We start from the raw sequence: 26275 nt of genomic DNA, 5'->3' as shown, positions 1-26275 counted from the left end.
ACCTCCAGTAACAAGAACCTTAGAGCTAAGTCTTCACTGCAGAAATACACAAAGCCTGACATATCTGATGACATAACATGAATTATTTGCAAAGAACTGACTCTTGCTTGAAATAATGTACATTTACACAGCTGCTGAGATGCATTCAGAAACTAGAGTATCCTAAAAAAGACTGTCTTCTGTTGACCCGTGGGGCTTCCTCACTGTTAAGCTGCTTTTATGGTGAGATAAGGCTCCAGTTTCATGTCTAGTTAAGCCCAGGAGGATAGTATTAAACACTTAAACAAGGTGTTACAGTCTTACTTCAGACACATGTGACCAACTGTTACCAAATCAAGAGAGATGGGTTGCTGTAGTGATTTGGGCATCCACTTGACTTCTCTGACCTTAAGTTCATCAGGTGAGCATTTCTGCTCTTCTGACCATCCTGCCAGAACAACCGTCCTCGCTCACAGTGTCTAATATCAAGTGTTCAAAGATGCCTGTGCAGAATACAGGTACATAGCTTTTCAGTCTCAAAACAGAAATCTCAGAAGCTCCTTCCCTCCAGCAATTTTTCCTAGGAAAGCAGTGACATTCTGGACTTGCATCAACTCTAATATTGGTTCTCTGGTAAGTGGTTCTACTGCATGGACCAGTGCTGGGAGGAAGAATTCTTATCTCAGCCTGCCTCGGTGGCTTGTTTCAGCTGATGCCTACTAGTTACCGGAAGAGAGAACGCTTGCTGTCTACCCTCTCCATAACGTTTTGTAGCTCCTTTCTGTAGGTCGAACTGCCCTGCCTGGTTTTATTATCTTACAAAGAATGAATCCCAGATCAATGCATCATGTAATCTTTGCTGCTTGTAGTTCTCACACAACAGAGATGGGAGCTACATGCATTGTCCAAGATCGGTTTTTAACCATAACATGATGTCCTGGTTCTGTTTCAGCTTCTAGGAGTTGCTTTCATTTCTGTTAGCAGAATATTAGTACCTGGAATTCATACTGTCACCCCCACCAGGATCATTTGAAATACACTGTACAGTAGGGAAGCAGACCTCCTCCTGTTAGCAGTGTGCTCTGGATACCAGTTGCAATGTGAAGTATAGCTGAAATATGTCCAAGTTGTAGCTACTAGCAGCTCAGCTGAGATGCACCTAACTTTCAGCAACTACTTTTTGTGCATAGCTCAGTACTGGGGCTGCAGTACCAGATTACAGCTACTAGAAAAATCTTCAGTTAAACCAGTGCCACCTATTAGCAAGTACACATGATGAGATCAAGAGAGTGTCAAATATGCTTGAAGTAGCTAGAACTTCTTAAACTATTCAGCTTTTCATACGCCAACCTCTGCATTAGACCTGAATTAACAAAAGGTGCATTTTCAGTTCAGAAGTTAACCCACAGCTGGATTCTCACGGTGAATAAGCAGACTTTGAATGTCTGAATATATCCTGCCCCTGTGGCTTACCCTTCAACTTATTTCTCAGTAGTTCAGTTTTATTTAGCCTGAGGTGGTTGAGAAAAACCATTCCATAGACAGCTCAGACTTAAAAGGGTATGAAGGGCTTGGCTGCATCAGTGTCATATTTTTCACAAGTCTCAATTCCAGAGAGACCTGTGGCCTAGTTTGGGGTACACACAGATCTACAGCTGCAAAGGGGTTTTTTTGCAATTGACTTCACAGTATTCACTGCAATGTTATTTGCCACTGGGGCAAATCAGAAGGAAGCACAGTAGCTCGTATCTTGGGGCAAAGGCCTCTGAATCTTACTAAGCAGTTTATTTCCAAACTGATTACAAAAACATCTCCCTATCTTCAGATTGCTTTCACCCTTATCCCCAAAGCTGCTTTAATAAAATAAATATGCAGCCCTTAATGAAAGAGTTGAATAATATTTCGAAAGGCTTTCTACCTTACAAAAGAAACCGCACATTAAAAAAAAAACCTCTGCCAGTCATACAGAATGAATGCTTTCAAAGTAAATGGTACCCATGTGTTTCAAGCTATCATTCTACTTTTATAGATAGTAGTTCCACATAAATGGTCTACCTGGACTCTAAAGGTGATAAAAGAAATTGCCATGCAAGAGAGGGAGATCAGAAATCGTTTTTGCTGCCTTACTGGCTTCCTACCTATGTGCACCACTTCTGCAGCTCATAAATGACCTCACTTAAATTCTAAACTGGCAGGTATGCCAAGGCTGTACCTAAAACATTGTTCAACATGGGTAGGAACAGACACAGAATCAGCACAAATCAGATTCTCCCTGTTTGAAGGGAGGAAAACAAAACAAAAAGCTAGTTTGCCTTTAGTTGCAGGCAGTTCAATTTAATGCAATTCAGTTGTTTGCAGTCATACCTGTAGGATCATTCACCATCCAGCTACTTCCCTCATAACAAACCAAACACCAACATGAAGTCAGCCTGAGGTGAGCTACAGATACTGGAACCCAATTGCAACCTTGCAGTCATTCTTCCTTCCCTCCTCAGCAAACCTTTGTAATACTTTTTTGAAATTATGCTGAAGCTGAGCAGGTGCCTCCAGGTACCAGAGAAAGCAGATAGACTGATACTTTGGGAGGCTCAGGCACCGAAGTCCCACCCAGGCACAAATCTTAGCTGTGATTCTGTGGGCTTGCCTTAGCTAGTCTTCACTTAAACCACTGCACAAGCTTATTTAGTTGATTCTGTATTTCAGGTGGAGATCAAAGCCTGCAGTGCACAGTGCAGCTGCATTTGTAACAGGTTTGTTTAATGCTTGTTCAGGTACCATCTGCAAAAGAAATCTCTACCAGGTTCATTCCTCAGAGTAGTTCACCCAGTGATTTATTCATACCTCAGATCAAGTTGCACGGGACTTCTTTCTTCTTAGCTTTTCACTAGCACTCTCTGGAATGGACATCCCTCGTTTTCTTTTAATTAGGAGCTGTTTGGCCGATGTGCCATCACAGTCAGCTGCTGGTGTGGGTTGTGGAGCACTGTCACCAGGGCTTGCCAGGAGACCCGCAGAGGCTGAAGGGTTAACACTCAGCAGTAAGGAATGGTCCGGTGTCACCCACATGGAGGTAAATGCTTCTGTGGCTCTAGTCAGCTCAGATGATTGCAAAAGGCTTCTCTGGAAATCCCTCTCTTGGCTGGGAAGTTCCAGAGGGTCTTTACAGTCATTTACTGTCTGAATGCCACTGGCTTTTGTTGCTGGGCAGAGCCAGTCTGGAGGTTTAGGGATGGACTCTCCATCTTCTGAAGTATCAGCATCCTCCAGAGCCATTGCTTTTGGGGCACTGTTCGCCCATGGTGCAACTCTTATACTATTTAAAGAAGTCAAGCTACAGTCAGAGTGAACAGATGTATCATCTTCTGAATCACCATCATAAGGATCTAAAAACTAAAATAAAGAACTTTCTAAATACCCAACACACACAGAAGAGGCAACAAAGTGGCCTTTAAAACCACTTACAATATAAGTCACAGACTCACTGTGGAAGTTTCTGTTTATCCACACATTCCCACCTATATTTTAAATTTTGGGTGCTACACTGAGAACAAGGCTGCTGCACAATAACCAGACCTACTTGCAGTCCCCCGGAGTCCCTTGATTTCTTGAGTCTTGCAGCAAGTGGGCTAGGCATGACCTATTTAAGAGAAGTTAACAGGTTTATAGAGCACCTTCCTATGAATTACTGATCTAAGTAAAACCAGAGGAAGTAAAAATCCTAGTGAAGAGGAAGCCAGATTATCCCCTTCCTAAAAGATAGCAAAAAAGTATATCTCAGTCTAACTGTTAAAGGCCTGGTAAAGTTAGCCTGAAACAGAGAGACTGAGGGGAGCTGTGACAAGTCTCAATGCACTTAAAACTTTGGTACAGAGAACAAATAAACCAAGTCAGTATTTAAGTAATAGTAGGCAAAACAGAACTTAGACAGCTTCCCTCCCACTCAGTCCCTTTTTATTCTTTTACATAGGGTTGACCTGAAATCCTTCCTTATTACAAATTTGCTGTACTTTGAAGAGTTCTGTAACTAACATAGTTAAACAGAGTCCTTCCAATTAGCCTCAGTATCGCTGCTGTTACACTGACGTTTCAGGCTTCTTTTCCTCATGTGGTTAAACATGTACTTGTCCAGACCTGGGCAGAAAAGTTTCTTCATGAATTTATGCTTGAGAAGTGCATTAAGAAAAAAGCACTGTGTAGCGAGACTCCCTTTTAAAAGCAAACCACACGTACAAAGCAGCCACACCGAGGGGAAAAGGCTTCCTGCAAGGGAAGGGCTCCTCTAGGATCCACCACAGCTGCTCAGAAAACAAGCTGCCAGTCATTGCTGAGCTGCTTCCCGTGGGGAAGGAAAGTCTGAGCCCAGCTGATGCAAAGCTGGACTTGGCAGATCTGGGCTCCTCACCACAGGAACCTGAAGACTTCAGCACAGGAGCCCATCTGCGACCGTGTGCTCTTGTGCTGGTTCAGGGACACAGAGGCATCTCCACAAAGCCCATGGGTTGTACTGGGCAGTGAAGAAAAACAGCTTCTGCTTCAGCACCCTCAGTGAGGACAGCCGGCTCTTGTCCAGGCTGGCACCTTTGCAAGCCCCAGCCCAGCCATTGCAGTCCAGCCGGACTTCCAGTCTTGTTTCTCCCAGAAGGGGAATGGAAATCTCAAGCTTTCCCTTGTGCTTTCTGGAAGGTGAAGTGGTGGCAGGTTCCTGGCAGACAGCCTGTCTAAGCCATGGCGCACAGCAGTTCACATGGGCTAACAGCAAGCATCAGTTCCGAAGACTCTTAACCACAAATTATTTCTTTCTCCACTCCAGAATCAGGTTTTTTTCATCAACATTAAACACACTCATTTGACAGAACAACGTTCAGTAAATTACCAATGTATATAAGTAACTGCCAAAGCAAGAGAGGTACTCTCTCAGTCTCATCCAAAACAGACAATCAGAAGGTAGAAGTTCTCCACCCAGAGTGCAGAAAGACAACTCAGCTTGGATTTAAGCACTTCATAGCACTTTATGCTACATTTGCCTACCTGAAACACTGGCAGCACTTCCCTGCCTCATACCCCCAGAAACAACTTTGCTAAAACTAATAACAGCTGTAAGGAAGAGCCTGATGAGTGTTGGGTTTAGGGTTTTGTGGTGTTCTGTTTTGTTCTTTCTTTCTCTCTCCCATTTCCTTTCAAGACCACAAACCCAACAACCCCAACCATGCCTCAGACTATCCCTACTGAGACTGAAGGGAGGGAAGAGCTGGACGCTCATCAGGAAACACCATCACCACCAAAATGCCTCGGAGAGCCAGGCCTTACCTCTGCGCTGGACTCAGACTCGGACTCCGTACTCGACTCCACTACACACTTCTGCTGCAGAGGAAGGGAAAGGAATGTCACTCCAGGCAGAAGTTACCGCAGCTTCAGGTTGAAGTTCTATACAAACTGCAGATGCTGTGTTTCTGCAAAGCTTTCCCGTCCAGGGCCAGTTCATCTTTTCAAATATCTCACTTTTGTAGTGCTGGTGGGGTTGTACTAGTGAGACATGAGGGAAAAACAGAAGTCTCCCCACCCCACCATAGGAAAAAGTGTACAATAGGAAGCTATTCAGAACATGCCTTGCATTTGCTAGGAACAGTTATTCCAGGTCTGTAAATAACTTTTAAAAATACTTTTTGATTTGCACTGAGGTTTTGTTTATTTCGTTGCTTTTGGTGGGTTTGTTTTTATAAATCAGAGCCTATATCTCAGAAATGTAACTGCAGATAAATGACTAAAACTACATCCTCATTTTTTTCTGAAGCTCTTGCTAAAGAGCCCTTACAAACTCATAGCCCCCGTATTGCCCAGGAGTGGAACAGCTTCCTCCCTCCCTTTCTCTTTCTTTGCAGGTGATACCATTTGAATTAATTCATTCACACCTGTTCTTCATGCACTCTTTGCTAGCACAGCTGGCTGCACTATCAGACTAATGACAAAGCAGCTAACACTTTCTAAATTATACTTTAACAGGGAGATAAAGAAGCAGCAATTAGAAAAAAGTTACCATGTATTTACGTGCCAGTCTTTCTATGTGGTCTGGGCTTTTAACAGAATCCTTCATTTTCTGAGCATCTAATAAAACAGACAGACAGTAGGAAAACACATTAGAGAAAAATCTTCTCAGAGATAAATTGCCCAGATGTGGTGCCTCCCTTCATGCTAAAAAAGCTGGTCAACCCTTCACAAAGTCTGTGTTAAGTTCTCATAGGCAGCTTCTGTTTAAAAACAAACAAGAAGAAGCCAATGTCTTCTACCAATACAATGACTTGATTCACTAGTCCTTCATGCAGCCTGAGGAAAAAAAAATATATATATTTTTAAATAAGCTTATACTTTGTAAACTGGTGGGTTTTTTTTAATATTCTTTTTAAAGGCAGTGCATGTTTTCTGAACCCTCAAAGAGGTATTTGTACTCAAGACAGCAAACCAGACTAGAGAGGGACATGCAAAGCCATGATGAGAGTCAGCCCCCTGTCCCAGCCCCCCCACACACACACTCAGCCCCCAGCAGGGCTCTGATACAGGGTGCTCCCTGCTCCCCATACCCATGGGCTGCCCAGCCCCACGTCTCTTCCTCCACCACTGGTTCTTCTCAGCTGAGGCCATTCTGCTCCCAGCTCCTTCACCCTCCTCCAGCTTTATGGGCTGGGGCCCCGGCTGCCCCACCTCTGCCTCCACCTGCCCCAGCCTGGAGACTTCCCTCTTGCAAAAAGAGACGTGAGGGAAGCAAGGAAAAAGAGAGTAACATCCTCCTGTGAAAGCGCTTTGGGCCACTTCTGGAGACCCCAGACTGTTCTTCACATTGTGTCCACCAGAGATGACTGCGTGTCTGCAGCACATATGCACAACATAGCATGGTAGTTTGAGTCCTTTAGTCACTGCATTTCTTTAAGTATATATATATAAAAATATAAATAAAGCCCATACATGCACAGACATGCCCACACATCTGTAGTTGAGTTTGCAAGGCCTGGTGGCCAGAGATGCAATGCTCCCCATCCGCTCTCACCCGTTTACTGTTTCTAACCCCATTTCACTCACACGACCTTCAGGCTGACAGAAGACAGACAGTAGTCGAGGGAAAGCCACCTCTGCCGCTTGATTTGCTGTGGCAGATGATCTCCTGCCAGTTGGATGGAGAGCTGTGTTTGGACACACAATGCTTTCTAAACATCTCCCTTAATCATTTACAAGCCATTATGTATGATTTGGAGGACTTAGATACCATCACCCTTACTTGCCATCACTCACTAAGAAAAAAACTCAATTTTGCTATTTTGAAATACAAGGAATAGTATTTTCGCAGATTTACTGGAGACCTATGACTCAAGCCCATTTTTCACAAATAAGTAAACTTGATTTGACCCTTTAGTTGCCGTGCCTCCATTCCCCTTCTTCTCGTCCTTTTTATGTGGAAATGAAGAATAATGATTTTTACTTTTCCACATCAAATTCCTCTTCTTCCCATTATTCCCTTCCTACCTGGCTTTCTTGCATCTCCCTACATATTGTAGAAGGTCCTACTGGTTTAGCTTAATTTTAAAATGAGTATAAAAGCCTCAGTGAAACAGGCGCCTCTCGGCTCCGGAGCCAGCAGCAGGTTGTCACTCCAAAGACAGCAGGAGCCAGCCCCTGCGGAGGTGACAGTGACAGCAGCTGCACTGGGAGCAGCTCACAAACTCCTCGAGCCTTGCACCCCACTTCTGCCACCAGCTGAGCTACACCCTATTGCAAACGCCTCTTTTCTTCCCTACTGCCTCCCTTGCCACCTCCTTACCTGCTCTGCCCAGGCCATGACAATCTGATGGTTATTCCCTCTCTTTGGATTCTCCAACCACTTGCAAAACAAAACCAGAGCAGCAAAAAGCCTCACAAAACGCTTCCCACTGCTGAGGTGGGAGCTAAGAAGGGCTGTGTCAGTGCCTGCAGTACCAGCTGCATTGAACGAACACACACAGTCATCACCCTTAATCCAAACACATGGCTTTGACTTACTTCTCCCACAAAAGCCTGTGCAAAATGACCTACTGATGCTTTGCAGGCAACAGGTGTTACCAACCAGGCCTCAGCACCTGGGGCTCGAGGGAACGGTTGGTCTGTGAGGAATTACAGATGCAATATTGGCTGTAAGGCTGAGACCAGGCCAGGGCACAGGGAACCCCCCGCCAGCACCCACCTGGCAGCAGAGGTACAGTCACACAACAGGTCACTGAGGGAGATTCGGGGGTTCCATTTTCCAAAGCCACAAGTGATGCTGTCACCAAACCCGGGCAGCTTCCAGCCCTGCTCGGTTGGTGCAGAAGGGACAAGGAGGGTGGCAGATGGTTACAGAGGCACAGAAATGCTCACTTAAGCTGTTTATTGCAACCATTTACTGAACTTGTCACTCCTAGGATAGCGCTTAACCCTACACAGGCCTTGTGCCAGCCCCAGGTAGCCCTGATTTCCCAAGTCCAGGCTTTGTGACCAGAGGAGAACTGAGGTGACTCTTGCTTTTAAAGGCATTTTTAACTTATTTAACTCTTGTTTTTAATTCTTCCTCTTCTTACCCATGGCTGGCCCAGGAGGCCAGCACTGTGAGCCTCTCTCAGTAGATCAGTTCAGCCTCTACCTTATACCTGCCCACCTAATACATCACACATGCATCGCTGTCTTAAAAAAAAAGTAATAATAACTCCCTTCACCTTTTTGAAAGAGCAGCCAAGTATGTCAGCTTATATGTACACAGATAAAATGTTTCTGCTGTGAAATGTGCTGGAGGAAAAACTGTGGAAAACTGATTTGTCCAAGATCCTGCAGGTTGTATCTGTGAACTGTGAGTGGGGAATCAGTTCAAAGCACACCATGTTCGACTCACAGATATCTTGTTCCAGGCAAACCTCTCACTGTAAGGAATGCAAAAAGCACAGGGCACACTGGGGATTTGGGGTCTCCATGTGCAGCTCTGCAACCATCTGGTTGCTCCAGCTCTGGTTTGGAGTCTGAGGAACAGGCTGAAACCAAAGCAACCTAGAAAATAATACTTTTCCTTCGTGGGGCCAGAAGAAGGTGAATAACAAAAAAAAAAAGGCCAAGATGAGGCAAGATCAGCCTTTTTCCCTAGGGCCACAGCCCTTCCATAAGACCAGGCTTCCACCCTGACTGGAGAGCTCAGACAACACTTTTCTAGTGCTTTTTTCCTCCCTGTACTCTTGGACCAGGGTCACCCTTTCCCCAGGCAGCCACCACCTGTCCCTGGTGGCTCTGTATCTGTAGGTGCTCATCTCTTCCTGCTGCTGACGCCCCTCAGCTGCCAGTCAAAAAGACAGATTATTCACAGGGTGCCTCCAGGAAGATCAGAAGCAGCGGAGTTTTGTCTATTAATTTTGGCAGAGGCCTTGACAGAAGCAGATACTGGCCTTAATATGAGCTGTCTTTGGAGGGCAATGCCTGTCTCTAAATTTTAATCCTCGAGTACAGTTGGAATTGCTGTATGGCAATGAAGCCAAACACCAGCATTCCTTGTGCTATTTAGACATTAGGAATCATCTCTTCCATGTACAAAACATTTTTTAAAAATGCAAGATGGCACTGTGTTGTGCTGAAAGGGGTTTTACTTCATTTGCCACAGGGAATAATCAAAATTAGATGCTTAATCCTGTCATCTTTGACAGGCTGTTGCTGTTCTGAAGATGAAGTATCTCATAGTAACGTTCTTGGAGCACCTACATCCCCTTATTTCCTTGAAGGCTGTAGGAGTGAGGCATCGGGCTGCCTCTGTCCCCCTCAGCCACTGCCTTAGGTACAAGACTGGGGGTTTGTAATTAGGATACTGAGAAGGCAAGGAAGGTGGTTAGTGTGGTTACGCAGACTTTCTTTCACAAAACCTCAGTTATATGTGATTAATATGCACTTCTTTTTTTAATAGCCACCATACATTCCACCTCTTAGCTCAGTTTCATCAATAATTTCACCATCAGACGAAAGTGGGATGTGAAGATGAATTGAAGGCTGACATACATCAGCCCACCCGCCCGGTGAGCCGCAGTCTGCCTGCCAGAGGGATTGCTCAGTGTGCTCTGCAGGCTGGAACACAGCCGAGGGTTTGAATAGAGCAGCTCCCGCATCCCCACACACACCCACACCAAAGGCATTGCTGCTTGTTTTAGTTGCTACTTCCAGTGCCTCTCAGGCCAACTGAACATCCAGGGGTGCATCAGCGTCACTTGAGGAATACGATACATCAGTCAGCCACTTGTTTGCAGTTTCAGCCTTTTCTGTTAAATATTGTGGTTATATTGCTGTTCAGGCACACAGAGTGGAGAGCAAAAATGCTTAACCGGGGCTTTGCAAACTAAGCGAGGACTAAGCTGAGTTCTTGCAATTAGCTGCTTCTGACTGGTTAGCAAGTTTTAGCAAACCTTTCAAAGTCCCTTTACCTCAGGAGTGCACACAGCCCTCTCACCAGTGACCGTGCAGTGAGCTTGATATGTAAGCCCAGCAGAGACTGAAAAGCTCCAGGTGAAGCATTTGCATTCAGCCTAGACTCACACTGGGACTGCTTTGTAACCAGCAGCACAAATTTGAAAGTTTTTCAGCTTGAAATTACAGAGCTCCCTCACTTTGGCTGGAGCGTGTGGGATCCTACAGATCTAACAGGTCTTCAGAGCGACCGCAGCCCTCGGGGAACAAGACAGTACAGACATGCCCTGTTTCTATCAATATTCCATGGATCCCAAAATTCACCTTTTCTGACAGGCAATAATGACATCAGGATACAGAACAGATCTATTACCTCATTTTTCAGAAAAAGAAAGCCTAGAAGTAATTTTTGGCCGAACCATGCATGGGAATCACCGGCATTTATAAGGTTTGTCTTATTGCTCACTGGAAAGCAGATTGGAGGAAAAGCACAGGAGACTAATGGAAAACCAAGTAGAAAGAAAACTCTTTAATTCTCATTCCTCCATTCAATGAATGTTACAGTCTGTATCATCTGCTGCTCTGGATCAAAGTTCAGACTGAAAAAGTGCACCTGGTCACCAGCACCGCAGTCCATGCTGAAAGTGGTTAGAGTCTAAGTCAGCATCTGCAAGGAACGTCCTCACTGAGCCAGCACCACCCTCCCTGAGGGATTTGCCTTATGCGACAGCCTTAACATTTGGCTCAGCTTCCCAGAGCGTTTTCATCATGTCCTGGCCCAGGAGTGGGTTGTACTGTCATGGAATGTATCTCATTCTCTCGAGCAGAACAGGACTGATGGGGCCCACAAGCACCAGCCCCACTGCACTTGAACCTTGTCCCTTCTCACTTTGCACAGCGTTGCTTCAGGAATGAAGCCTGGCATCTCCGACTGGAATTTTGTTCTTTAGAAAGATGGGGAGCAATGTGAGTGATTTGGCCAGATTTTACAATAGAGAGTGCTGGAAATAATAGTTCTTATGTCAGCTAGGAGCTCCTGGGAATGAAGATGCTGTATACATACATGTTTGCACAACTTACAGTAGAAAAATAAAAAAAGGCCTCTACTTCTCTCAGGGCACTGTCAAATGCCAGATACCTTTTATGACCACATGGACAGAATACCATGGGACCAAGAGGTGTGTTTCCTAATGCCTTAATGCTTCATTTTCAGATCTGCCACAATATACCTAGGCTCTGACCAAAACTACTTTTGAAAATTGCTAAACTTTTAGAAAGTTACTAAAATCAAGTATATTGTTCCAAACTAATAAAAAATAGCAAATGCATTTAAGTCATTAACTCTAGAAAGGGTTAGTATGGCAAACTCTAGCTTATCCAGTGAAGAACCTCAAGAAAATGAGCAATAGTCAGCACAACATAAAGTTACAGCCTCACTCTCAAATGCCTCTGTAACAACCTGAGAGACAAGGCAAAAGGAATATATCAGTGATATAGCAACACATCACCCACTCAAGGAAGGAAGGAGTATTTCCATATCTAGCTGAGCCTGTGCTCCTGTTTCCCTGGAAACAAACCCCAAGAGGTCAGAAGGAGGGGGTAGCTCTCTCTTCCCAGAAGCCTGGCCTCCCCAACCCCATCAACCAGCACTTCTTTTAATATCCTAAGAGAAACAGCAATAACTGGGACAATGAGATGGACTTTGTCCCTCTTAATCATCTAAAATTGACAAGGCCCTTAGCTGTAGTTGCCCAGATTCAGCATGGATCTACCACAGGATTTCATGAAGTAAGCAGGACCCAGCCCTATCCGTAACAAGTTTTGAAGCTTTAATTCCACTACATGACTTCAACCACTCCACAAAGGAACCTAAGGCTAACTTCAGAAATTTCACAGGACATTAATGACAGGACCAAGTGTTGTGGATACTGTTGTTATTATTGCCATACCCAGTTTTGGGCACATGAAGGTTTTTTGTCCTTAATTTTTCACCAGTGCATTCTAGAATTGGAAACGTTTGTGCTTTGCTCACACATGTCACTGTCCCAGTCTGGCAGCAGGGCAGCTGTAACAGAGTTCTCCAGAAATCCCGCAGCGTGTGGAGGCTCAATCTCCATGAGTGAAGGCAATTGGGACTCTGCAGTAGTTGGAGATTTCTGAGACAGTTCATTCACTTCCATTAATTTTAAAGGAAAAGCAGTTGCCTCCTTACCAATTATTTCTGTTGGTGTCTGAAAATCAGTTTCTTGTTCCATGTAAACGTCACTGTCGGACTCTGTAGCCGGCTGGACTGTGTTTCCAGGTGTAAGAACTAGTTGTGGAGCTTCTAAATGGAAAACACCTCCGAAATCTACAGCCTCTGGCTTGCTGTGCACCTGTGAAGGTTTCATTCCTTTCTGACGTTTACCCCTACGGAAATTCATCCTACAGCCTGCGTGAGGTGATCCATCTTCTGAGCAACCAGTGCAAGCATCTGGAAACTAAAATAAAATGAGTCCAAGTGAGCAAGGTGAGAGTTCTGTGCTAACAGGTCCCTTTCCCACCAGAGGAATCTCTGAGATACCCAGGTGGGAGGTTTCCTACAGAACTTCCAGAGCACAAAACCATCTGCCACAGGGGACAGCAAACGCAAAGCAAGAATGCTGGGGAGCATTTTAGCAATAGAGCACAATCTTGGGTGGCATTTTGCAGGAGAGACTACCAATGATGTAATGTCATAAATCACTCTACGCTTCTTTTTACGTAACTTCTGCTTTGCAACAGAAGACTGTTAACAGCCTTTTAACTCTGCTTCAGGAAAAACTCGTGGAACAGTACTTGAAAAAGCCTCTCCTCAGGAAAAAATGTGGTTTTTTGCTTTAAAAACTGCAATGGACTTCTAATACAGAAAGGCAACTCAACGATACAATTTACAGTCATAAAAACAGGACATAGTGAAATACACTTAGAAACCACACTTGTGTGTTTTAAAGCACTAACAATGAAATGCTTGACTAATGGTTCAAATCAGGGGAACTCTGCGCAGTGGCAAAGCCAAACACCCCGTGCCCCGCACCCTCCACTTCCTTGTCGCCCCATCGAAACAGCACCTTGGTGTGAAAGAACGCACGTTTCCGTCTCCTCCGTCTCCTCTTCACGCCATTCCTGCCACGGGTACTGCACACTCTCCTGATACACCTGCGCTTCCTTGGACCAGCCATTCCTTGGATGGAGTTTTATTCACCAGTTCTTTCTTTTTTTGCCTTAATTTTTTTAAAAAATACAATGTTTTATATCATTTGCTAGCACAAAACTAAACCTTTGTCTGAAATCACTTCACATTGTCCAGTATGACTGATTCAGATGTTTCCTAGGTGAGCTCTGCTTTGTTGAAAGTAAAGAACATTTAAACGAGATCACTACATAATGACATATCAGAAACATCCAAGTAGGTCTGAAATGCAGGTCACTCTTTCTTTAGGGTGACCTCACTATTAAGCAAATTCTGGCAGGAGAAAAGTTTAATTTACACACAGACAGACGACCATCTGAAATGATCTATTTGCCAAAGCTTCTACTGTCTAGTTAAGACTTCCAAATTCATAGTAAGAATCTGAATAAATTAGCATTTTTTAGCCAGCTGTTAATGAATGCAAAATACCTGAACAGACTCTTCAGCAGGACATATCATTGGCCATGAATGCTGTAATAAGTGTTTACGTATATGGGCTATCAATAGCACATTTTAGATGCATTTTTATTTCAAAAACTAAGTCCTCCCTCATTCATCACACGGAATTTACCCATGTTTTTTTCTGCTCCTTTCTTTGTTACATTTGGAAATCCATCAACTGATTGCTGCGATTTCTATGACAGCTATTCTTTTCTGCTGCCATCCAAAATGTAGAGTGTACAGCATGCAACAGTGGGAGCCTCTCACTAGAGCAACAGGGCACCAGCACCACAGGTCCTAAGGTTCAAAAGTTCCAAACACGTAGGAGCAGTTTCCTTCCAGAAAGAGAAGCAGAATCAAATACTTCTGAATTCAGTATCCCAATGCCTTAATCCTGGTGTGACCTCAAAAGGACCATTATCAACAGGAAAATGTTCTGCTAAACTTTAATGACACCTCTGACTGTCAGCAGTATGGCCAGGAGGCAAGGGAGGAGCGGAACACCAAGCTGTGCCAAGTGCTACTGTAATCACTTCTTCAGAGTGGTTGGCTCCACCATCCTGCAGCTCAAATAAGGAGAAACATATTTTAATATCAGTACCAGCCTCTGTTGTGGATTTCTGCTTAGAAGTGACCTTGTAAGCCCCAAGCAGTACTGCACTATAAGCCTCTCTACAGGGTCAGAGAGCCCTGGAAAACAATGAAGTTACTACTGTATCAGGGCACCCAACCTTTAATGAACTCCACTGTGGTGCTCTGCAACACTTCCATCCACTGTTGTAACACTAACAAAAGGTGAGAAAAAGACTGTCAACTGTGACAACAAGTAGTTGAGCAAGAGAGCTTTTGATAACAGTGCCCTTACTTAGGGAATTCGGCAAAAAGCTGGTAAATGAGAGCTCTGCACTCCCTGCCAAAGCAAAGCCTGCTGTTGCTGTGACCTTTGTGCAAGAGCCAAGGTCTGACTCTGCAGTGTAACTCAGGAAACTACTCAAAACACCACTTTGTTCACACTGCAGAAAATCCTGGAGACAACCTGCCAGTTTCACTTGAATTCTTAATATAGTTTTTGAGGAAAGTGAAGATGTGAACGAAAGACTTGAGCCATCACTTCACTGACCAACTGGAAAAGTATCTTTTGTCACGGTAAATTTTAGATCTCAATGTACTAATTGGAAGATTGTTGAATAGGAATTTTTGGCAGTGAGGTTTTGGAGAAATTACCAAAGAGATTACTGAATTCTCTCAGCCTGACAACTGTCAATATTTGAGCATCACCCTGACAGAAGCATTCACCTTCTGATTGTAGTTCCGGTCATCCACGCACCAAACTGCAGGTCAGCACTGGCTCTTACAAGCCAGAAGACTGCATCTGATTTGATGTCATACTCATTCCTATAGCAACAGTGTAGTTGTTACTATGGCCACAGGAGGTGTTGGAATGTGTCTCATTCCACTTGGGTCACTTAAAAGGGAATGAACACCTATAGACTAGAAACAGTGATGCTCAAGTACATCTTGCCCAGCTCCTCTGCCAGGCAGTTAGAGAACCCAAATCTGTTGTCTCACTGTCCAAAAAGTTGTTTCTATACTTTGACCTTACCTTGCTTCTTTCACTAGCACAGTAAACACCACTCTCCTGCAGTCTGAGATATTCATAATTTGAAGTGATTTTGGACATTTTGTGACATGACACAGGACAGTTTTGGAAAACAAATACCCCACATGTAATAACCTGTGACTCCAAGCTAATTTGTGGGTGCAAGAAGGTAATTCTTTTAGTCACGAAGAGCTTGAACAAGCTTTGTGACAAACTTCAGACATATGACAGGGCATGTAATATCTGTGAACTGTGGAAGGGAAGTGATTTTGAAAGGCATCTTTCCTTTCATAACCTAGATTCTGAAAGAAAGTGCTGTTTCCTGTTGGTACTTTATCTACCCTTCTGAAGAAAAGTAACATGATCTAATAGAAGCACGGTGGAACAACTGGGGCATAGAAAAACTGGAAGCCTCCAAGCAATTGTATAAGCAGTACTTTAATATCCAACTCAGTGATTTGCATTAGTGTGAGCAGTCTAGTTAAACCAATATGCATAAATGTCAGTTCAAAGTGACTGCCAAAAGGTCACTTCACTCACCAGCCAGCAGAAATATCCATTGCCCTTATGCAAAGTGTATATTTGACCCGCCCAACCCTGAGAAATGCTTTGTCATAAACACAGTATCCTTCAGATCCCACAGCCTCATGCAACTATTTTTATTAGCTTGCAGGAAGCCCATGTGTACAAGATACCTGCAAGATACTACTACAACCAAAACTTAATGGGTCTTTTGCCGTATTACAAAAAAATTCGAAACACACCTTGTCATATCAAAGTTTAAGGTGAGGATCAGACCTCCAATATTGTTTTGGGAAAGAGAGAGCTGTATCAAAACAGGGAACAGGGCACAAGGCTCAGAACTCACCCTTACCCCCCCACCCCCCACAAGTTCATTAAACAAACTTATTGTAAATCTCTCTCCTTTTACTGCTTTCTCTCAGAGAAAGGCTAAGGAAGAGAATGCAGCACAACCTCACAGTTTCTCAGAAGCCAGCATGATGTAGTGCTGCCTAGTGCTAACACATCAGGCTTGCACCTTAAAGGGGCATGCTCCACTCACCAAGTTTAAAAAAAAAATGCAATCACTTTTTCAGATTAGAATTGTCTTGAGATCTCCAAAAACTGCCTTTTCTACTTTTATCTGGTACTAGAGTTTGTAGTGGTAACGCAAACCATGCAGTATTAACTATAGATTGAACACAACAGCACCTGTACTCAAAACCCAAAGCAGCACCCAATGCTTTGAAGAAAAGCAGGTTTTGTCCCCAGCATTAACAGACAAGTCAGTGACAGGACTCATTCTTAACACTTTTATTCTTACAGTTCTAAGTTTGAACTGTACATGCAGAGTTGCATAAGTCACAATAGAGATTTACAGTGGATTCTATTCTATGGTAGAGTGCAATCCAGAATCCTTAAACAGTATAAAAAACAACTTTAAACATCAAGACCTTGTTAGGAGCAAAAGGGTTAAAGCTTCCCCAGGTATTTCATTTCAGCTCTCATAGATACCTAGTTACTAGGTACTGTATGTTACACTTAGAGTTGAAGAGCTGTATAACACTAAACAAACTTGAACACCCCGATGTCATACCATCCTTCTAACTTCTTTCCCCACATTTCCGGCAATTAAGAATAAGTCAAAAAACCCTGCCACCTGCAACCATCTAAAACAGACAAAAATAACTACTCCTTACTTGCCTGTTTAGGGTTGTACAGTGTTAAAGAAAATATTCCCTCAATGGCATTTGTATCTCACATCAGCTGAAAAAGCAATGTAACAAAAATAAAGGTATAACATCTTCGAAAATAAATATAAAGAGGGAATGCAGACAAAAGTGTCGAAGATTTTTTTGGCAGGTAACATTCATAATATACAAAATATAACTTATTCATATTAGCCAAGGAAACATTCATGAGTTCCTGTAAACTGGTTTAATCCACCTCCTCCATGCGTGATGTATCATCATCTCCTTCAAGGGGTGGCATCTCCTCGGTCACTGCTGGAGTAGCTTCTTCTGCAGCAGTATCATCTTCATCAATGCCTGTTCAGGAAACAGAGGCACCACTATTAATGCCAATACCAGAACTCCAAGCGTTATTCTCCTTAGTACTTGAACTTATCTGAGATTTATTTCCCCCTTTTCCACCAGTACAAAGCAGCCCCAAAGGTCACCTCCAGACACTCTGCACCCTGCAAGTGCACATAACCACACCTGGAGTTTTTACTGGAGAGGACAGGTTTCTAACTTACCCAGGCCAAGTTTGATCATCCTATAAATGCGGTTGGCATGTGTCTGAGGATCTTCTAAGCTGAAGCCAGAGGACAGGAGTGCTGTCTCGTACAGCAAGATGACAAGATCCTTCACAGACTTATCATTTTTATCAGCCTCCGCCTTCTGCCTCAGTGTTTCAATGATGGAATGATCAGGATTAATCTCCAGATGTTTCTTTGCTGCCATGTATCCCATTGTGGAATTGTCTCGTAATGCCTGCGCTTTCATGATCCTCTCCATGTTGGCAGTCCAGCCATACGTACTTGTTACAATACAGCATGGAGAAGTAACTAAACGATTGGACACAACAACCTAGAATAGTGAACGCAGAACAGAAGTTTTGTAATTCAGCAATTCAACACATACACTTCATTTAATATCCCCACTGATTTAACCAAGGTTCAACCCTGGAATCCTGCTACACGTGGCCCAAGACTCATTAGATAAAGAATTTGCAATGGTAACAACAGAGGCACTTAGCTTCACTAAAAAAAGAAAACACCTTCTCTGTACGAAGACTTATCTTGCAGAGATTCTTTCAGAAAAGGCAATTGTAACATACCATTACAGCTGAGCCTTTTCTGCAGCAACTTTATTTCAGATCATTAAACTTGTATAGACAAACTGATTTTTTAAGTTTACTAATAATTACCTTTTCTACTTTCTTTTCAAGGATATCTTTCATTATTTTGCAAAGGTTTTCAAACTTGGCTTTCTTCTCCTCCTGTTTCTTCTTCTCTTCCTCATCTTCTGGAAGCTCCAAACCCTCCTTTGTTACAGAAACCAGGGTCTTGCCTTCAAACTCCTTCAGCTGCTGCACACAGTATTCATCAATAGGTTCAATCATGTAGATGACCTCCAGGCCATGTTTGCGAAGACGCTCCACAAAAGCAGAGTTGGCCACCTGGTCCTTTGTTTCACCTGCAAGAACCAAGAACACCACAGTTGTAGTTTGAGCCTCACACTGTAACACGGCAGCTTGTTCACTTTCTGAACAGCCTATGCAACACTTCCAGTGATGCTTTTTGTCCATAGCAAGGAGAAAGGGGGCACCAAACAGGTGTTCACAAACTACTGAGAAGACCAAGCTGGCTTGAAGAGACTCAAACCTTTCAAATTGATGTAACAGCTTGTAATATCTTGCTTGAAAATAAATTTACATTTCCTGGAATGCCAGTTTAGAATTGTCTTTAATTCCTGCCAAACAGGAAAAATCAAGAAGCCCTGTACAGCACTTAGCTTGGGAAAAAAAGTCTTCATATCTGATGCCCAAATAGTTAAAACGGTTTGAGCATCAGATCTTAAAAATTCACATAATCCTGGCCAAAAGTATTAAAGCCTGAACACAAAGCTATTTTTAAGGCCCTTTACAACCTTTGTGTGTGTCAGCTGAACCACACTCTCCAACACCTCAAGGTGGCAGCAGTGACACTGAACCTTTTATTTCAGGAGCAATCTAACACTTAAAGAGCTATTTTGTTAGAGCTCATTAAATGGTACAGGTCCCATGTCAGCAGCTAGCACTAAAGCAGCCAGCCAGCCTTAAATTTTGTGCTGTGTTCCCTGCTGATGTAACTGTAGACTGTTCTGCTGTCCTCATGGAAACTGTACCATGTTAAGGAACCAACAAAATTATGGTTTTACTTCACATGGTTTTAACACTATGCAGCATCCTTAAGTTTTGGAAACACTGTAGAGTACTGGAGGTTCGGTAGGTGTTACATAGCATGTTCTGTTTTCTCAGGAGACATGCTATAAAGGTCCTGTGTCATGGCCTCAAAATGACACTAACTGATATTCTGGAAAGCAGTGCAACTGAGACTGAAAAGGTAACTTTTTACACAATTAATCACTTCCTTAAAAATTGCAGTTTCTTTCTAAATTGACTAAGCAAAGTTTTCTTACTTCCAAAACATAATCCTACATATGTATCTGCTTTACACACAATTTCTGTTACCAACTCACCAGTAATGTAGTAAACATGTTTCTGGTTTTCCTTCATCCGAGTGCAGTAGTCCTTCAGAGAAACCATTTCATCACCAGATGCAGATGTGTAATACCTCAGTAATTCTGAGAGCTTCTTGCGGTTCTGGGAGTCTTCATGGATACCAAGCTACGGAAGTACAAGAGAAAAAATAAAAGCTATTAAGTGATCCATTTAGATAAATATTAAACTGTAGTAGTTCACTATTTCAGGTGTAACAATCCATAGCTCCTGCTTCATTATTCTGCAGAAAGACTACAATACAAACCTTTATGTTCTTGGAGAATTGCTCATAGAACTTTTTGTAGTTCTCCTTGTCTTCAGCCAACTCAGTGAAAAGTTCTAAGCACTTCTTCACTAAGTTCTTCCGGATCACTTTCAGGATCTTGCTTTGCTGCAGCATTTCACGAGAGATATTCAGAGGTAAATCCTCAGAATCCACCACACCCCTCATGAAATCTGGAAGATGATGGTAAGAGTTAGATTTCCAGATTTTTATTTCAGAAATCAAGGTTACCACTGAACAGTCAAATGGCTTTGCCCTTTTAAAAATTATGGTTTCTACAGAATTCTACACATCAAATAAGCAGTACTTTTAACTGCCCAGACACTTCCTGATCTGCCCCCTTGAGGACTGAAGTCTTCCCCTTCGAGATTTCTTTAAATACAAAGGGAAGCTACAAAAATCGCTAAGCAGTTGCTAATATTTTGGGAAAATTTTTCTCTGAAATATACTCACTCAGATATTCAGGGATCAGTTCCTCACAGTTGTCCATGATGAAAACTCTGCGTACATACAGCTTGATGTTATTCTTCTTCTTCCTGTTTTCAAACAGATCAAAGGGTGCACGCCGTGGGACAAACAGGAGAGCTCTAAATTCCAGCTGTCCCTCCACGGAGAAGTGCTGTGAGAAAGCAAGATGACTATTTTATAAGGCTCTCACTTCAGTAACCCTTTAACAGCTCTTCAAATGCAAAAAGCAAAACTTAACCATCTGAGATGTCGGGAAAAAATTCAACAGTCAGCAAGACAAGTTCCTCAGAAAAAGCACATTCTCCAGAGAGATCTATGTTCTGTTCAGTCACTACCAGACAAATCGACTGACTCAGAAGACAGTTCCCTCTATTGTATACACAGCTCAGGAAGCACATGTGTTTTTTCAGAGCACCTCCCACTACAGACACATAAAAAAAAAGAACAATTATATCCCACTTTTCCCCTCTGGCTGTAGGCATTTTCTAAGCTACAAATATAAAGAATGAAACATATTAATTAGAAACCTACTTAATTTAGTAATCTACTAAAAGCTACTAGGATTTAGTAACAACTAAGCTACAAACTGGAAAAGCATCTGCACTTTACCATGGATTGAGTTAGTATTATAAACACCTTAACAGTAGTCAAAATAATTGTAGCACAAAGTGTCACTCTCACATAACAAAGTGTTTGAAACAGCATCACCCCAAATCCTAAGCGACTTATCACATTAAGATCCAAAGCAAAGCGTTAAGAGTTCAGCAGCATGCCTATCAGGCTTACAGCTTTAGTGGCAAGCAGAATCATCCCTGAAGTAAAACAAGGACTTACTTTGACAGCCAAATGGTCTTCCCAGTCATTAGTCAGACTCTTGTAGAATTCTCCATATTCCTCATTGGTAATGTCATCTGGATTCCTGGTCCAAATGGGCTTGGTCTTGTTGAGCTCTTCCTGATCGATGTACTTCTCCTTAATCTTCTTCTTCTTCTTTTTGTCTCCATCTTTCTTTTCTTCTTCTTCATCAGAACCAACATCCTCAATCTCTGGTTTATCTTCTGCTTTTTCTTCCTTTTCTTCTTTTTCCTCTTCCTTTTCCTCAGCCTCATCATCACTCACCTCCTTATCACGTTCCTTTTCCACCTACAAACAAGACCATCAATTGAACTGAAAAATCCAGAAGTTTTATCATTAACAACCCTGATTTATACCTCGCAGTCTCACAAAGCTAGAAACTACATGAATATGGTGTGACCCTTCCCCCTTAGACTCAACAGAAGACACTCCAGCTACTGAAACACAAGTGATGTTTTGTTTCCATGTGCTTGTGGTAGTTTATGCTACTGAGTTGCATTACAATGAATTGCCACTAATGTATCAAGCAGCAGTTGATTTACTCAGTGATCTGGCAAAATGCTACTGGCTTGTTAAAGCCACTAAAAATGTTAAAACACATTGTTTACTTTGTTTTGGAAAGTAAGTTGCATTTAACAGAAATGCAATTCAGCAAGTGCTAGATTTAGATAACGTACATAACATTTTCAACTAAAAAAATACCCCATGGACTGCTCTTGCTTTGTTTTTAAAAATGCACTAATTTTGATGTGGCACTACTTAGTATTTCAAGCAAAGTACATACAAAGAGTGTAATAGGATAACCGATGAACTGAGAATGCTTCTTCACAATTTCCTTGATCCGCCGTTCCTCCAGGTACTCAGTTTGATCTTCTTTAAGATGCAGGATGACTTTTGTTCCACGGCCCAAAGGTTCACCTAGAATGGAGTTTACAAGTTTTACTTGTGCAGGAGCCAAGTGGGCTGTGATTAATTCTAAAATATGCTTTCTTAAGGAAGGCACTCCTGTATCAGTAATGTCTTCACCTCTGGGAAAGCATAAGCTTCAGTGTACAGAAGCAGCCTTCCAGACACTTCATCAAGCTTATTGTACCCAGCATGTATTTCAAAAAGCTTATGAAGATTATCACTGAGTTAGTCTGTTTGCCTGTCATCTCTCACATTTCTGTATATGGACTTGTAGGAGCCTACAGAAATATTTCCATATTTGAAAGCTTTGCTTTGAATTTATTATAATGCACCATTTACTCCAGGTATTCACTTGTCATGTATCAAGAGCTACTCAAGCCATAACCAGTAAGAGAACAGCTGTGCTTGATCTGACACAACTAGTACTACCTGGTTTACATCTTATCTTTTTCAAGGCAGGGCAGGTATGTGAATGCTAGAAAATATTTAGAAAGCATACTTGAGCAGAAACATGTAATGCTCACCATTATCAAGTCTGACAGTGAAAGATCCTCCAGCTGATGACTCCCAAGCATACTGCTCATCATCGTTATGCTTGGTGATCACTGTCACTTTTTCTGCAACCAGGTAGGCAGAGTAGAAGCCAACACCAAACTGACCGATCATGGATATATCAGCCCCTGCCTGCAGTGCTTCCATGAAAGCCTTGGTACCAGACTTGGCAATAGTACCAAGGTTGTTGACCAGGTCAGCCTTGGTCATCCCTATGCCTGTATCCACAATGGTCAGAGTGCGATCATGCTTGTTTGGAATCAGGTTAATTTTCAGGTCTTTTCCAGAATCCAGCTTGCTTGGGTCAGTCAAGCTCTCATATCTTATCTTGTCCAGAGCCTGTAAGAAAAGAAACAAGCTTTAACATTCCCTGACTATTTCTAAAAATGTCAATAGTTCTATTGACACAAACCCATCTAGCAGTCAAGACACTTACATCTGATGAATTGGAAATCAGCTCCCTCAGAAAGATTTCCTTATTGGAGTAGAAAGTGTTGATGATCAGAGACATCAACTGAGCAATCTCAGCCTGGAAGGCAAATGTCTCCACCTCCTCCTCCATTGGTTGGTCTTGAGTTTGCACAGCTTCCGGCATCTGTAAGGAGAGACAGAGTTGAAATCCCATCCTGGAACAGCTTGGCACACAGATCCTTTCACAGACAATGACACTACCGTTGTGAGATAAAGCTATTTAAATACATGGTTTAAATGCCACCCCATAGGAACACAAATAACACACAACAAAACAACCTAGATCTTGTTTTCTACCAGTAACAATTCAGGAAATCTTCATGAATGCAAAAACTGGATACAAGTTTTAAACTACAGACTTGCTTTGCATTCATTTCGGTTTGCACCATTTATGGTAACACAGAACTTTTCCTCTCTAGTAATTTACAAATTAATCATCAAAGACCAGTTGCACATTACAAAAAGAATAAATACAGCCGAGACCTGGGCCTAGCATTTGAGAGGTTACTTATATTACTCTGCAGTCGACAGTCACAGTAAACTTCTATTTACGATACATTCCTTTCCTCCCATTTACCTCCTGTTTTACTCATAGAACTGTTATGTGATGGAAATACTATTCACAACTATTAACAGATGTGCCAATGCGGTCCGGCCAACCTCATGACTCCGTCCTGATATATTATCCGAATTTGAGCGGCCACCCGCTATCTCGGATACCCTCTGCATGAGTCAAGGCTCAGGAACAACAGAATAAACTCCGAAAGGAAAACCTCTCTAAACATGACCCCACTTTAACCGCTACAGAATGGAGAGCGACCGCGCTCAACACCGCAATCCTTAACTACAGCGGTAACATAGTAAGAAATCACGCGAATCCAGGGGCTCCCGGGTGCGCCCGCTGAGCGGCTCGGTAACCGCCGGGCGCGCGCAGCCTCCCGCGCGCGCCGCGCAGCGCCCCCTGCGGGCGGGAGGCGGCAGCAGGAAAGATTCTAGAAACTGCCAGAGCCTTCCGCGCCCGCACCGCCCCCCTCCCCCCCCCCGCGCAGCGCGTACACCCCCCCCCCCCCCTTCCACCCCCACCCCCGAGCGGGGTGCGCTGCCGACCAGCCCCTGCCCCCAGAACCGCCCGCGCCTCCAGCTTGCGCGGTCATGGCCGAGCGCCCATTCATCGGGAGCAAACCTTCCCCGCCGCATGGCCCCCACCCCCACCGCCCGCGACTACACTTTCGGAACGGAGGCCCCCCCTCCCCTGTACCCCAGACCTGCATTTATACCCCTCAAAAAACACACCCTGCTCCACCCGCCTCTTAAGCCGCCCTCCCCCAGCGCCGCTAGCGGAAGAACCCCCTCCATGAGGAGCTGCCCGCCGGTTTTCATCCCCTCCCTTACTTCAGAGGCACAAAAAACGTCAATTAAATATGAGGGCTCTGAACCATCAGCACCTCACCCCTTCTCGACCATACCCAGAGCTGAGACCCGCTTACCCCTCCGAGCCCCCGTCACCGGGGACGGAAGGGGAAAAGGCACGTCCTGCACCACGCGGTTCCCGATCACCCCCCTCAACTCACACTCCCAGGCAGAGCCGTGCACCAACCGCTGGGATTTTAAAGCAAACCGCTTCCTCAGAAGAGTCAACCCTTGTGTGTAACCGGCCAGCGCTACAGCCGCTTCCACCGCTCACCTTTGCTGGGGGGAAGGGCTGCTGGTCTCCTCACTGAAGCTGCGAGCGGCCTCTACCCCTACGGGTGCTGCTTCCACTAGTGCGCGCTCCCCGCCGGCCGCTTGGTTTATATACCCCCGGCGCCGCCTCCTTCCAGAACCATCGGGAACCTTCACTGACAGGCACGGGGGAGGGGGCGGCGCGGCGGTGGGGGGCGCGGGGGCGGAGACTCCGGCCACGCCGCTAAGAGGCGGGGTCGAGCCTCTCGCAGCCAATAGTGGCTGTCCGCGACCGGCGCGCGTCAGAGCGCGGGTCTCGCGCAGGCGCCTGCCGCCGCCTCAGCAGTCAGGGTGGGGATGCGCTCTGCGCATGAGCCGGCGGCTGAACGGACGCGCGCGCTCCCCATTCGCCCAACCGCCGGCTCGGGCGGGGAGTCCGGTGGGGGCGGGCGGCGGGCGCGCGCATGCGCGGTGGCTGCCCGGGGTGGCGGTTGGGCGCGCGCGGCGCTGAGGGGGAGGGATGGGGTGACGTCATTGGCCGCCCTGCTCCCCTCAGAACGTCCTAGAAGCGGGCGGGGCCGGGCGGGTCATTCCCCCGCCTCGGGCTGAGAAGGGCCTAGAAACCGCGGGGCCGCCCCCGCCTTCTCTCGGCGGCAGAAGGGCCCAGAACCGGGGTGCGGCGCGGCAGCCGCTGTTCCTCCTCTCAGGCTGTGTCTCCGCGTCGTAGCCGCAGCCCCTGGGCTGTGCCCGCCCGGCTCCCGCAGGCCGGTTGTGCAGGTGTCTGCGGCTCTGCTTCCCCCTCGGGCCGGGGATGCTGAGGGGGGAAGTGTCTGCTTTGTGGGGTGTAGCTGGATGAATCACAGCTTAGGGATGCAGTGGTAAAGCGTTTTGCTTCATCAGGGAAAACAAAATCGCTTCTCACGCAGCAAGTATCGGACTGCAAGTTGAGCGAAACCACCCCTCTTCCCCTGTGTACTTGTTCAGGGTTTAAAGAGTCAAGCAATAAAATCCGAGAAACTTGGGAGACTTACGTTGCAGTGGAGGAACTTAAAATATTGATGTGCTAATACTAGACATGAGAGGGATGCCAGTGCTCCTTGTTATCAGGCCAAAGTCTGAAACCCACTGGGATTGGCAGCCTGGATGT

The 26275-nt window shown here is 44.5% G+C and overlaps 1 protein-coding gene across 2 annotated transcripts; it reads right to left on the bottom strand.

Moving 5' to 3' along the window:
* Positions 1–16961: 16961 nt before the first annotated feature.
* On the bottom strand, positions 16962–25408 carry HSP90AA1 (heat shock protein 90 alpha family class A member 1; the record flags this gene model as incomplete). 2 transcript variants are annotated; one of them, XM_080345828.1, is made up of 11 exons in its annotated part: positions 16962–17710; positions 17920–18253; positions 18594–18862; positions 19907–20054; positions 20194–20384; positions 20665–20830; positions 21514–21822; positions 22319–22452; positions 22968–23334; positions 23432–23590; positions 25151–25408. In XM_080345828.1, 10 exons carry the CDS (start codon positions 23588–23590, stop codon positions 17601–17603), a joined length of 2187 nt encoding a protein of 728 aa, XP_080201954.1. In that variant the 3' UTR covers positions 16962–17600. The 2 variants fall into 2 exon arrangements, with proteins under 2 accessions (XP_080201954.1, XP_080201953.1); XM_080345827.1 differs by lacking the exon at positions 25151–25408 and having other exon boundaries at positions 23432–23620.
* Positions 25409–26275: the final 867 nt, after the last annotated feature.

The sequence above is a fragment of the Nesoenas mayeri genome (assembly GCF_963082525.1).
Source record: "Nesoenas mayeri genome assembly, chromosome: 5".
Classification (NCBI taxonomy): domain Eukaryota; kingdom Metazoa; phylum Chordata; class Aves; order Columbiformes; family Columbidae; genus Nesoenas; species Nesoenas mayeri.
Note: the sequence above shows the minus strand (reverse complement) of the source record. Positions and strands in the feature narration are given on the sequence as shown.